The sequence below is a fragment of the Oncorhynchus clarkii genome, chromosome 6 (assembly GCF_045791955.1).
Source record: "Oncorhynchus clarkii lewisi isolate Uvic-CL-2024 chromosome 6, UVic_Ocla_1.0, whole genome shotgun sequence".
Lineage (NCBI taxonomy): Eukaryota > Metazoa > Chordata > Actinopteri > Salmoniformes > Salmonidae > Oncorhynchus > Oncorhynchus clarkii.
The window spans coordinates 80138786-80152216 of record NC_092152.1 but is presented as its reverse complement, the minus strand read 5'-3'; the positions used below and the strand labels follow the sequence as shown (position 1 = coordinate 80152216).

General features: G+C 41.2%; 1 protein-coding gene across 2 annotated transcripts; it reads right to left on the bottom strand.

The window, feature by feature from the left end:
* Positions 1 to 4669: 4669 nt before the first annotated feature.
* LOC139411697 (E3 ubiquitin-protein ligase TRIM39-like) lies at positions 4670 to 11296 on the bottom strand. 2 transcript variants are annotated; one of them, XM_071158337.1, is made up of 6 exons: positions 11161 to 11296; positions 8356 to 8450; positions 7943 to 8056; positions 7379 to 7865; positions 6855 to 7239; positions 4670 to 6368 (listed from the first exon to the last, which is right to left on the bottom strand). In XM_071158337.1, the coding sequence occupies exons 2-6, from the start codon at positions 8391 to 8393 to the stop codon at positions 5824 to 5826; spliced, it is 1569 nt and encodes a 522-aa protein (XP_071014438.1). In that variant the 5' UTR covers positions 8394 to 8450; positions 11161 to 11296; the 3' UTR covers positions 4670 to 5823. The 2 variants fall into 2 exon arrangements, with proteins under 2 accessions (XP_071014438.1, XP_071014439.1); XM_071158338.1 differs by having other exon boundaries at positions 6855 to 7236; positions 11161 to 11264.
* Between the last annotated feature and the right edge of the window lie 2135 nt (positions 11297 to 13431).

Here is a 13431-nt window from a genome sequence, read left to right as displayed (position 1 = left end):
TGACAAAGACAACAAACCTCGCTGTGGTCTCCAGGTGACAAAGACAACAAACCTCACTGTGGTTTCCAGGTGACAAAGATAACAAACCTCACTGTGGTCTCCATGTGACAAAGACAACAAACCTCACTGTGGTCTCCAGGTGACAAAGACAACAAACCTCACTGTGGTCTCCATGTGACAAAGACAACAAACCTCACTGTGGTCTCCAGGTGACAAAGACAACAAACCTCACTGTGGTCTCCATGTGACAAAGACGACAAACCTCACTGTGGTCTCCAGGTGACAAAGACAACAAACCTCACTGTGGTCTCCAGGTGACAAAAGTGAAGAAGTGGAAATCAAACGCAAAACATGTTAAACTGAAGTGATGTATTTAAACAGAAAATACACTGGTTAATTTGCTGACATTTTCCTACATCAAAACGTTCCCATCGGGTGTATCATAAGAAGCCTCACTCGTGACTGGCCTGCAGGTCAGCGATGTCAGCCAATGCTGTCAGGATTTGGAAGTGTTTATCTGATGGAGCTCAGCTGTTCTGAGAGTCGTTACTATGGAGACGTGCTTGGAGGAACAGACTATGATGTTATCTAAAAGCAAATGGCCTTTTAAATAAGCTAACCCCAAGACTCTTTCTCAATTCATTTTTACTTGATTCCTCATAGCCTCTCTGCTCACCTCCTTCTCAAAACACATTGGACAAGAAGATCTTAGTGGAGTGACCATGGATCTTCTCCTCCAATAAGGCTGAATTATGAGTCCAACTCATACCTTTTTATCCTAACCGCTGACCCCTGGACTATAAAGCTAACGCTTCACAAAGAACAACTAGCTGAAGTACATCAAAAAGTCTGATGTCACTTCTGTTCTTCCTGCATGGCCAGGCCATCTAGTGACAACTAGTGACTAAAACTATTTAACAGAAGAGCAGCTGTTCTGTGTTACAGAAGAGAAAAGAAACAGTAACAAACAGCCCCTCCTTGGACACTAAATACTTCTGTAACCACACACTGACGTGGAATGATGAACGACTGGAGAGTTTATATTAGTTGATGAGAGAATATCGAGCAATTGAGTTTCTTTCAGTTTGATTAGTGTCATTATCTTCTAATCTAAGCTTCTTTCTCATGTCTCTCTACAGTTGTGTTAACAACAGTGACTTTCTCATGTCTCTCTGCAGTTGTGTTAACAACAGTGGCTTTCTCATGTCTCTCTACAGTTGTGTTAACAACAGTGACTTTCTCATGTCTCTCTCTACAGTTGTGTTAACAACAGTGACTTTCTCATGTCTCTCTACAGTTGTGTTAACAACAGTGGCTTTCTCATGTCTCTCTACAGTTGTGTTAACAACAGTGACTTTCTCATGTCTCTCTACAGTTGTGTTAACAACAGTGACTTTCTCATGTCTCTCTACAGTTGTGTTAACAACAGTGGCTTTCTCATGTCTCTCTACAGTTGTGTTAACAACAGTGACTTTCTCATGTCTTTCTCTACAGTTGTGTTAACAACAGTGGCTTTCTCATGTCTCTCTACAGTTGTGTTAACAACAGTGGCTTTCTCATGTCTCTCTACAGTTGTGTTAACAACAGTGGCTTTCTCATGTCTCTCTACAGTTGTGTTAACAACAGTGGCTTTCTCATGTCTCTCTCTACAGTTGTGTTAACAACAGTGGCTTTCTCATGTCTCTCTCTACAGTTGTGTTAACAACAGTGGCTTTCTCATGTCTCTCTACAGTTGTGTTAACAACAGTGACTTTCTCATGTCTCTCTACAGTTGTGTTAACAACAGTGACTTTCTCATGTATCTCTACAGTTGTGTTAACAACAGTGACTTTCTCATGTGTCTACAGTTGTGTTAACTCTCTACAGTTGTGTTAACAACAGTGGCTTTCTCATGTCTCTCTACAGTTGTGTTAACAACAGTGACTTTCTCATGTCTCTCTCTACAGTTGTGTTAACAACAGTGGCTTTCTCATGTCTCTCTCTACAGTTGTGTTAACAACAGTGGCTTTCTCATGTCTCTCTACAGTTGTGTTAACAACAGTGACTTTCTCATGTCTCTCTCTACAGTTGTGTTAACAACAGTGACTTTCTCATGTCTCTCTACAGTTGTGTTAACAACAGTGGCTTTCTCATGTCTCTCTACAGTTGTGTTAACAACAGTGACTTTCTCATGTCTCTCTACAGTTGTGTTAACAACAGTGACTTTCTCATGTCTCTCTACAGTTGTGTTAACAACAGTGGCTTTCTCATGTCTCTCTACAGTTGTGTTAACAACAGTGACTTTCTCATGTCTTTCTCTACAGTTGTGTTAACAACAGTGGCTTTCTCATGTCGCTCTACAGTTGTGTTAACAACAGTGGCTTTCTCATGTCTCTCTACAGTTGTGTTAACAACAGTGGCTTTCTCATGTCTCTCTACAGTTGTGTTAACAACAGTGACTTTCTCATGTCTCTCTACAGTTGTGTTAACAACAGTGGCTTTCTCATGTCTCTCTACAGTTGTGTTAACAACAGTGACTTTCTCATGTCTCTCTCTACAGTTGTGTTAACAACAGTGGCTTTCTCATGTCTCTCTCTACAGTTGTGTTAACAACAGTGGTTTTCTCATGTCTCTCTCTACAGTTGTGTTAACAACAGTGGCTTTCTCATGTCTCTCTACAGTTGTGTTAACAACAGTGACTTTCTCATGTCTCTCTACAGTTGTGTTAACAACAGTGGCTTTCTCATGTCTCTCTACAGTTGTGTTAACAACAGTGACTTTCTCATGTCTCTCTACAGTTGTGTTAACAACAGTGACTTTCTCATGTATCTCTACAGTTGTGTTAACAACAGTGACTTTCTCATGTCTCTCTACAGTTGTGTTAACAACACCGGCTTTCCCATAGAGGGAACTGAGTCTGAGTCATCACTAGGCTAAACAGACACCCACTCTATCAGCGACAGTGCCTTTAGAGAAAGGAGGGAGGGAAGAGAGGGGATAGGCTGAGAGAAGGAAGGTATAGAGTAAGGAGAAGAAGAGAGGGAGGAGAGAGGAAGCAGGAGAGAGGAGGGAGAGAAAGGGCAGGTAGAGGCAGTTAGAAGGACTCTCCTCTGAGATGAGAGTCAATTAAATTCAAAACAACTTTATTAGGAATGGCATATTCAGTTTACAAGTGTAAATATCAACATCAAAACCAGACCTCTCTCTCCAATATAGTACATCCTCCATTAGACAGCACACTATGAACGTGGTGGTTGAGTAGGTAACCCTCCCCTCAGCTTCCATCCACCTCTACTCAGTAGTTCCTCAGTCACATTAACAGTGTCTATCTGAGTGAAGTCTGATCTCTCTCGGGAGGCTGGAGATCGATGCGCTGTGATGATTCTAAGATAAGAAAACTCTAGGTGGCTAATCAATGATGCTAACAGCCCAGCCTGCTAAGTCCAGCATGAACACAACTGGTTCTAGGTGTGTGTGTGTGCAGAAACCAAATGGCAATCTCTTAAATCTTCCTTGAAAAACACTCTTCCAGTAAGGGTTTTAATTGAAGACTGACTTGAGAATGTGAAATGTTATCCTCATCTGTATTCTCAAAGCTACATAACAACATTACTACAATGTTGCTCCGGTAAGCATTAAGCACATTATTGCACTTAATGGACTGTAAGGAAACAACACCATCTTGTGGCTGTACATTGACATAGAAAACCTCGACTTGGATTGCACTTTTTTGGTGCCGGTAATGGTGCAGGAACTCCACAATACTTTGTAATATTCTATAAGAGGTACAACAACACCATCTTGTGCACTGCTGTACAACACCTGAGTAAATGTGGGATACAAAGAATATTGAAAGCAGGTACTGTACGTCCACACAGGTGTGGTTCCTGAGTTAATTAAGCAATTAACAGCCCATCATGCTTAGGGTCATGTATAAAAATGCTGGGCGGGACATTATTTTGGCTACCATGACTATGACCCATAGGATGACAATGCCCCCATGCACAGAGCACGAGTGGTCACTGAATGGTTTGGTCACTGAATGGTTTGGTCACTGAATGGTTTGATGTGCATGGAAACAATGTAAACCATATGCCATGGCCGTCTCAGTCACCACAATTGAACACTTATGGGAGATTATGGAGCAGCACCAGAGACAGCGTTTTTCATTAACATCAATAAAACATAACATGATGGAATGTCTTGTGGAAGAATAATGTCGCATCCCTCCAGTAGAGTTCCAGACACTTGTAGAATCTATGCCAAGATGCATTGAAGCTGTTCTGGCTCGTGGTGGCACAAGGCCCTACTAAATCACTTTATGTTGGTGATTCTTTCATTTTGGCAGTTAGTTACCTGTACGTTACTGATGCTGAACTGACTGCTCCATTCAAATCAAAGTTTACTGTCATATACACAGGATACAGAGTAGTGTACACAGTGCAATGGTTTACTGTCATATGCACAGGATACAGAGTAGTGTACACAGTGCAATGGTTTACTGTAATATGCACAGGATACAGAGTAGTGTACACAGTGCAATGGTTTACTGTCATATGCACAGGATACAGAGTAGTGTACACAGTGCAATGGTTTACTGTAATATGCACAGGATACAGAGTAGTGTAGTGTCGTGGACATTTCCTCTATTTACCAAATCATGAGAGCAAACCACACACACAAGTCAGAGTTAGTTATCAAAGTCCATCTTTAATTAAATGAGCTCTATCACAACCCTGTGACTCTCAGATCAATTCAGTGTCTATCAATGAATTCTCTGAGAGCCCCCCTACATTGCAACTGAGATCCTTTAATAGCAAAGTCAGACAGCATAGACATAATAAATCGTTCAGCTTTGTCTCCTTACTCAAACCCAGAACCATAAACCAATCCTCCATATCAACAGGCATATATCAAATTGTCATTTAGATACAACCAATTCTAAATACAACCAATCCTGGACAAGCTCACGGGGATCATAGAATGATTCCAGACACTGCCATCCTCCTCTCCCCGATGGGAAAAGTAGGGAGTGACTGGCACACAGACACAGTGGAGCAAAAGATATGTTTACACATGATGACACCTTGACCGCAACTTAGTCTTGACATAGAGCAGATACAGTAACTGCCAATGGCCACCACTATAGTACAACAAAATACATTCTTATGAGAAATAACTCATAAGCATATCATGAAAATAAAACATCTTATCTATGTTGCCCACCAATTCTGATTATTCCCCAACAGTACACAGTGCAATGAAATGAAATGATTTCCTCCTTCTAGTTCAACAGCAAAAAAAAGTATTCAACTAAAATATAGTAAGAAACATAATCATGCAGGACAGTATTGAATGATTGTAGTAAGTCATGTAATAATGTAACTTCAGGGGTTTACTGAACATATGACAGTTCATACAGACCTGGGCTTCCTGTTGTATTTATTGGACTTTTTGTTTTCATTCTTCCCAATGTATTGTTATATCAGGAAGAAGAATGTGGATCTCATCCACTAAGAGGATATGGTCCACAGAGATAGATGGACAGGTAGGTCTTATTGGATTACATTATGAGGAAGATGACCAGCACTGGCAAACTGGGATTTACTATGTTAACACTTCATTTATTTAACCTTATCCACAAAATAACTTAGTTCTGCATTAATAACTGTAATTGAATAATTACATTATCAGGAAAAGTTATTGTATTATACATGTAAAAAGTGAATACATTATCTGCTGATTTATATAATATGTTTTACATTACAATTAATTATTACATTATTTGGTCACTATTACATTATCAGTTATGTTAACAGTATTTCAATGTTCGGTATAAACCAGTCAGTCAGTGACATCTACAGGAGTGATGACCAGTGGGGTTGAGTTTTGACCAGTGTAATTATTACCAGGGCTGAAGAATGGATAGAGTTTCTCAGTGAAGGTACAGCCAGTAAAAGAGTGGATATGAGACCTGGCCTCCGCATTATAGAAGGAGACCCGACCCTCCTCATAATCCACAAACACCCCCACCTTCTGGACCTCCTCTCTAAGGAAGATGGGGACAGTGGGGACAGCGCCAGCCCAGTACTGTCCATTCCTCAGCATCACAGTCCAGTATCCATCCTCAGGATTCAGGTAAATCGTCCCCTTCAGGTTGATGGACTTCGTGGCCACTCCTAAACACCAGCCAGTCTTCCCCTTCACCTGAACATCATAGTAGAATCTCCCTGAGGAGAAACTCTCCTTTCCCACCACACAGACAGAGATATCAAACCTCACTGGGTTGTCAGGGAGACCCTGCCATACATCTCCACATCTAACTTGTTTCCTGTCTTCAGACAGGATGAGTTTGGGATGTGCTGTATCAGGATCAAGAGTCACATCCACTGTGGAGAGAAACACACACTTTATTAGAATTAGAAAATATCAGTGGAGATCTGGGAAAACGCATTTTACTGTATAATACATTATTCTCTGACATATGGCAATGTTGTGAATGGTCTGACATCTAAACTATTGTAATAGTGTATTCATTAGGCACCCTAGATGGAGTTAACATACAGGACTGTTGAGTCTAACTGAAGAGTAACATACAGGACTGTTGAGTCTAACTGAAGAGTAACATACTGGCAAAATTGAGTCTAACTGGCAATATATTTTTCTGATTGTTTCAAGATCTAAAATATAAAAGGTAACACTTTACTTGAATGGGGTATACTTAAGACATTTATAAATCATTATGAAACCATTCATAACACCATGAGTGTTGAACTATCATTCATAAGAACCCGTTAACAATACTATCTAATAACCTGCTACTACCTTAAAAAATCTAGACGGTCACTTGAAGGAGTCATTATTGTCATACTAACCATAGTCCATGGTCATATTCTTCAGGTTTCTTCTCACATACTCAGCCTCTCTCTGTTGCTGTGGGTCTGAGATGAGAGTAGCTGTGATCTTATTCAGAGCAGCAGTTCTGATGTCCACCAGTTCTTTCTCAAATGTTACCTCTTGTTTTAACACAGCATTCTTTTTACTGAGTTCACGAACAACATGTTTAAGATTAGAGTTCTCCTGCTGCAAGTCTGAGTAGGACTTAGAGATGTTCTTCACTTCAGAGATAAGAGTTTTAGTTTTAGGGTTTGTCTTCAGATCAGAAAGTCCCTCATCAGAATCTTCTTCCTCCTCTTTAACTTCTGTCATCTTTTTAGAGACACCTTCCCTCTCCTCCTCCTCAGTCTCCATAGTCTCCTCCTTAAGAGAAAACATGAAACACTCAGTTCAGGTAATATAATACATTCACAGTTCAGTTCATCTCATTCTAATAGTGTTATAAGTGCTTGTAGATAAGTGTTTTTAGTAATTTCACATAGTGTATTGTTAATGACAGCACCTCTTTGATTCTCTCTGTCTGTCCAGTGTTGCCTTGATGACCTTTGTGTCCCCCGTCTCCAGTGACCTCAGCCAGGGTGTGTCTCTGCAGTGCTGGGACAGTGTAGTGCTGCCTGACGTGGCTCTCACAGTAGGAGACAGTGCAGGTCAGACAGGACTTCACCGCTCTGAGCTTCTGTCCAGAGCAGATATCACAGGCCACGTCCCCAAGCCCAGCATAGCCCAGAGCAGGGAGGGCAGGACTGAAGCCTGCCTGCTGGAGCCCCTGGAGCAACCTGGCCAAGGCTGTGTTAGTGCAGAGCACTGGCCGGTCTCTGGATCTCTTACTGCACTGGAGACACACATAGTCTCCTGCAGGGCCGGGCTGGACCCAGTATGTGCTGATGCACTGCCTGCAGTAACTGTGTCCACAGGGAATGGAGACCGGGTCCCTCAGCACCTCTGAACACACAGAACATCTGAACTGATCCTCAGTCAGCAGACTGGCACTGAGAAAGAGAGAGAAAGAGAGAGAGAGAGTGTTTTTTGTTGTTGTTGTTTTTAAGCTACTAATTTCAACACTCACCTCAAATCAGGGGTCAAGAGTTCTCTTTTCAAATCATATGGTTGCTCCATTGACCTGGCACTATTCATAGAGCGACAGCTGGGAGCAGGAGACTCCATTCTCTCCCGCTTGGCTCTGCAATTCATACAAATTATAGTTATCTGTAGTGATATCATCACATCATCGTCTGTGTTGTCTTAAAGTGAAAGCAGAGGAAACTAAACACATTCATCAACAGTGAAATACAGTAAACTGCCAAAATAATGGAAACACTTGAGTAAATGAGGGTTATGGCAGCTCTGTTATGGTGTAGGGGGCATTTTCCTGGCATGTGATAAGGTCCACTCAACCACTTAGAAGGCAAGGTAAACGGCAATAAAAACACAGCCATTCTGATCACCTTCCACATCAGACTCCCCCTCTCTCTGACTCACCTCCTACTCATGACTCCAGGGTCTCCCTCAGGCTCCATACAGTCTAATGTCTGATTTAGACTCTGGACTGCTCAGACAGATCTCACTCAGAAAACCTAGCCAGTAAACATAAACAGTTATGTCTATATATACAGTCGTGGCCAAACGTTTTGAGAATGACAAAAGTTTTAATTTTCACAAAGTTTGCTACTTCAGTGTCTTTAGATATTTTTGTCAGATGTTACTATGGAATAGTGAAGTATAATTACAAGCATTTCATAAGTGTCAAAGGCTTTTATTGACAATTACATGATGTCATGACTCCCCTGCCTGTTCGGGCAGCGCTCGGCGGTCGTCGTCGCCGGTCTGCTAGCCGCCACCGATCCCTTTGTCCTTTTCTGTTAGTTTAGTCTTATTAGTTGCACCTGTTCCTTTTTGTGTTTCTTGATTTTTGTCTACTTAAACCTGTTAGGCCCGCTTAGGTTTGTGCGGGATTATTTTGTTACTCTGTTGGTTGTGTTATGCGCCCTGTATTTGGCGTGACCGTTTGTGCTGGAGTATAAATCATTACATTTCACCGAACCCTCTGCTTGCTGCGCCTGACTCCTACCCACCACTCCTAGTAAACCCTGACACATGAAGTTGATGCAAAGAGTCAATATTTGCAGTGTTGACCCTTCTTTTTCAAGACCTCTGCAATCCGCCCTGGCATCCTGTCAATTAACTTATGGGCCACATCCTGACTGATGGCAGCCCATTATTGGATAATCAATGCTTGGAGTTTGTCAGAATTTGTGGGTTTTTGTTAATCCACCCGCCTCTTGAGGATTGACCACAAGTTCTCAATGGGATAAAATCTTGGGAGTTTCCTGGCCATGGACCCAAAATATCGATGTTTTGTTCCCCGAGCCACTTAGTTATCACTTTAGCTTATGGCAAGGTGCTCCATCATGCTGGAAAAGGCATTGTTCGTCACCAAACTGTTCCTGGATGGTTGGGAGAAGTTGCTCTTGGAGGATGTGTTGGTACCATTCTTTATTCATGGCTGTGTTCTTAGGCAAAATTGTGAGTGAGCCCACTCCCTTGGCTGAGAAGCAACCCCACACATGCATGGTCTCAGGATGCTTTACTGTTGGCATGACACAGGACTGATGGTAGCGCTCACCTTGTCTTCTCCGGACAAGCTTTTTTACGGATGCCCCAAATAATCGGAATGGGGATTCATCAGGGAAAATTACTTTACCCCAGTCCTCAGCAGTCCAATCCCTGTACCTTTTGCAGAATATCAGTCGGTCCCTGATGTTTTTCCTGGAGAGAAGTGGCTGCCCTTCTTGACACCAGGCCATCCACCAAGTCTTCACCTCACTGTGCGTGCAGATGCACTCACACCTGCCTGCTGCCATTCCTGAGCAAGCTCTGTACTGGTGGTGCCCCGATCCCGCAGCTGAATCAACTTTAGGAGACGGTCCTGGTGCTTGCTGGACATTCTTGGGTGCCCTGAAGCCTTCTTCACAACAATTGAACAGCTCTTCTTGAAGTTCTTGATGATCTGATAAATAGTTGATTTAGGTGCAATCTTACTGGCAGCAATATCCTTGCCTGTGAAGCCCTTTTTGTGCAAAGCAATGATGATGGCACGTGTTTCCTTGCAGATAACCATGGTTGACAGAGGAAGAACAATGATTCCAAGCACCACCCTCCTTTTGAAGCTTCCAGTCTGTTATTCAAACTCAATCAGCATGACAGAGTGATCTCCAGCCTTGACCTCGTCAACACTCACACCTGTGTTAATGAGAGAATCACTGACATGATGTCAGCTGGTCCTTTTGTGGCAGGGCTGAAATGCAGCGGAAATGTTTTTGGGGGATTCAGATAATTTGCATGGCAAATAGGGACTTTGCAATTAATTGCAAAACTGAGGCAGCAGACTTTGTGAAAATTTATATTTGTGTCATTCTCACAACTTTTTGCCATGACTGTACAGTATAATATAAGACTATCTATAAGTAGTTTCATACAGCATTGTATCTTAGTAATCATGCATTATGTCACCCTTTATAAAGTACAGTTGCATTTTATTGACAAAATGTTATGTCACGTTTGGTAACGAACCTTATAGTGAGCAGTTATTTCACCCTTTATAGAGTATGACATAAGCTCATAGATGACTTGTGAATCATCTATGTAATGCTTAAATACTTTATGTATGTTATATAAAGCCTTTATAAGTGTAGTTAGTTTAAAGAGGAACCCTGCCTAAATAATCTGTAGCGATGTGAACTAGGCCCCGTGTTCATGTTTTCAACCTCTGAAAAAGGGAACCAATTGGGAAACAGGAAGAGGCTATATGTGGAAGCTGGATGGTTGCTTAATGTAAAAAATAAATAAAACATTTCAAGAATTCTATATATTTGTATTTCTTTACTTCTACAGATATATCATTGTCATTTAGAGATATTTGTAAGTGGTGTTACATGTAACCACCTTAGAAATATGTGTTTCCTCATACAATTCAAGCCTAGTGAGAGACCAATACTGAAACCCCCTTACTCTCCTGAAAACTACAGAATACAGCCACAATGTACTGTGTCATTCATAGTCACTTTATACAGTATTTTAGGTAAACAAATTCAACATTTCAGTGGTATTTTTCACCAGAACTTTATCAGAACAATCAAATATGGAACAGGTTACATAACATAGGCCAACACCGTATGTCTAACACAGTGGTTACAAACAGCACACTGTTTCATGGAATAAAGTCATGATAATACGTGTTTCTATAACACTTTAAAATATGAAGAAAACATGAAATGTCTGACTTACCAATCTTTGCAAACAATTGGAACAGGAGTATCGGACTGTGTGCCCTCTAAAATGGCGTGTGTAACTTTTACTTTTAGTTTCAGTATAACCGCTAAAGAGACCAAACTACATTCTGAAAACCAATCTACTGCTGGGTAGACCTATTGTAGCACAATGCCACCATCTAGTGGCCAAACGCTGAATCATTTTCGAAAATGTGTGATTTTAGATAGTTTTAAGAAAACATTTTAATTGACAATCAGATTGCTTATTATAAATTACTTAATATTTATGTATTGAAATATATATTATTACATTTTAGACATTTCTCGCAAAGCTTCAGTCCACACAGTTGACTTTACTGATAGACAGCTGTGTCTTCTACTGACCAGCAGGCAGCACTAGCATACAGTGTTGAGCACTGACTCAGTAAGGCATTTCACACACACACACATATGCACACAACACACACACAAACAATTATCGCAACCCAGTAACCTGTTGAGAAGGCACCGGTATGAGGTGCTGAGGGAGGGGTCGGTGTGTGTGTGTGTGTGTCAGGCCCTTGATCCCACCACTTAAATGACACTTCAGGAATTTTCTCTCTCCAGCCGTTTGTGATGTGCTGTGATTTAGAAATGAAAAACTGGTTATCCTGTAACAGCTTTGCAGGGAGCACCCACACACACTCATACACACATCACTGAACAGTATTATTGCTGTTCTTTATCTGACCTGACAGTCCTGCTGATTTAACAGGACTGTCAACAATCTTCCAGATTCTCTGCAGACACACATACCTGTGTGAGTATACATGACTGTAAGCTAAATAGGAGCAGAGAGAAAGAGAGTGTGTGTGTCTGTGTGTGTACGTGCGTGCGTGTAAGTGTGTTAGTGGAATGGCACATGCACAGAGAGCAGAGGAGTGATGAAAAGAGACTAAATGATGAATCATAAAAGGGTCTATCAACTGAAGCCCCACTGACTGACCTATAATAGTGTGGGCCTACCATGTGTGGGCCTACAGAGCCTGTCACCCTGCTCAATGTAGAACAATAGGAATGTTCTATATAAAATGTTAAAACTCTATGATGTGAAATGTATTTTCATATCATTATTATTAGTGTATATATTGGTGTATACTGTATATAATTGTGTAATATAATACATAATAGTATATCGTAGTGTGTTGGTGAATGTGCAGAGTCATGAGGGGAAGTATGTATAGTCCTGACTGTCTGACTGGAAGGAGTTCATAAACATGGACACATCACGTGCTCTCTGTACCACTCTCTCTCTCTCGCTTTCTTGCTCTCCCTCTGTCTCGCTCTCTTTCTGTCTCGCTCTCTCAATTTCAATTTAAGGGCTTTATTGGCATGGGAAATATATAATCGCCAAAGCAAGTGAAGTAGATAATATACAAAAGTGAAATAAACAATGAAAACAGTAACAGTAAACATTAAACATTAAACTCACAGAAGTTCCAAAATAATAAAGATGTGTCAAATGTCACATTATGTGCAAATAGTTAAAGTACAAAAGGGAAAATAAATAAACATAAATATGGGTTGTATTTACAATGGTGTTTGTTCTTCACTGGTTGCCCTTTTCTTGTGGTATCAGGTCACAAATCTTGCTGCTGTGATGGCACACTGTGGTATTTCACCCAATAGATATGGGAGTTTATCAAAATTGGGTTTGTTTTGAAATTCTTTGTGGATCTATGTAATCTGAGGGAGATATGTGTCTCTAATATGGTCATACATTGGGCAGGAGATTAGGAAGTGCATGCTCAGTTTCCACCTTATTTTGTAGGCAGTGGGCACATAGCCTGTCTTTTCTTGAGAGCCATGTCTGCCTACGGCGGCCTTTCTCAATAGCAAGGCTATGCTCACTGAGTCTGTACATAGTCAAAGCTTTCCTTAAGTTTGGGTCAGTCACAATGGTCAGGTATTCTGCCACTGTGTACTCTCTGTTTAGGGCCAAATAGCATTCTAGTTTGCTCTGTTCATTTTGTTAATTCTTTCCAATGTGTCAAGTAATTTGTTTTCTCATGATTTGGTTGGGTCTAATTGTGTTGCTGTTCTGGGGCTCTGTGTCACGACTTCCACCGAAGATGACTCCTCTCCCTGTTCGGGCGGCGCTCGGCGGTCGTCGTCACCAGTCTACTACCTGCCTCCGATCCCTATTTCTTTTCTGTTGCTTTTGTCTTGATTGTTTTCACCTGTTGCTTATTTTGGTTCATCAATGGTCTATTTAAACTTCCAGTGCCCGTCTGATTTTGTGTGGGCT

Bases quoted from the DNA above. Each gene is read 5' to 3' on its own strand.
- LOC139411697 (XM_071158337.1), bottom strand. From the start codon at position 8,393: ATGGAGCCTGAGGGAGACCCTGGAGTCATGAGTAGGAG. The intron at 7,866-7,942 runs GTGAGTGTTGAA...TCTCTTTCTCAG, and splicing joins CTCTTGACCCCTGATTTGAG to TGCCAGTCTGCTGACTGAGG. The intron at 7,240-7,378 runs GTGCTGTCATTA...TTTTCTCTTAAG, and splicing joins AGACAGAGAGAATCAAAGAG to GAGGAGACTATGGAGACTGA.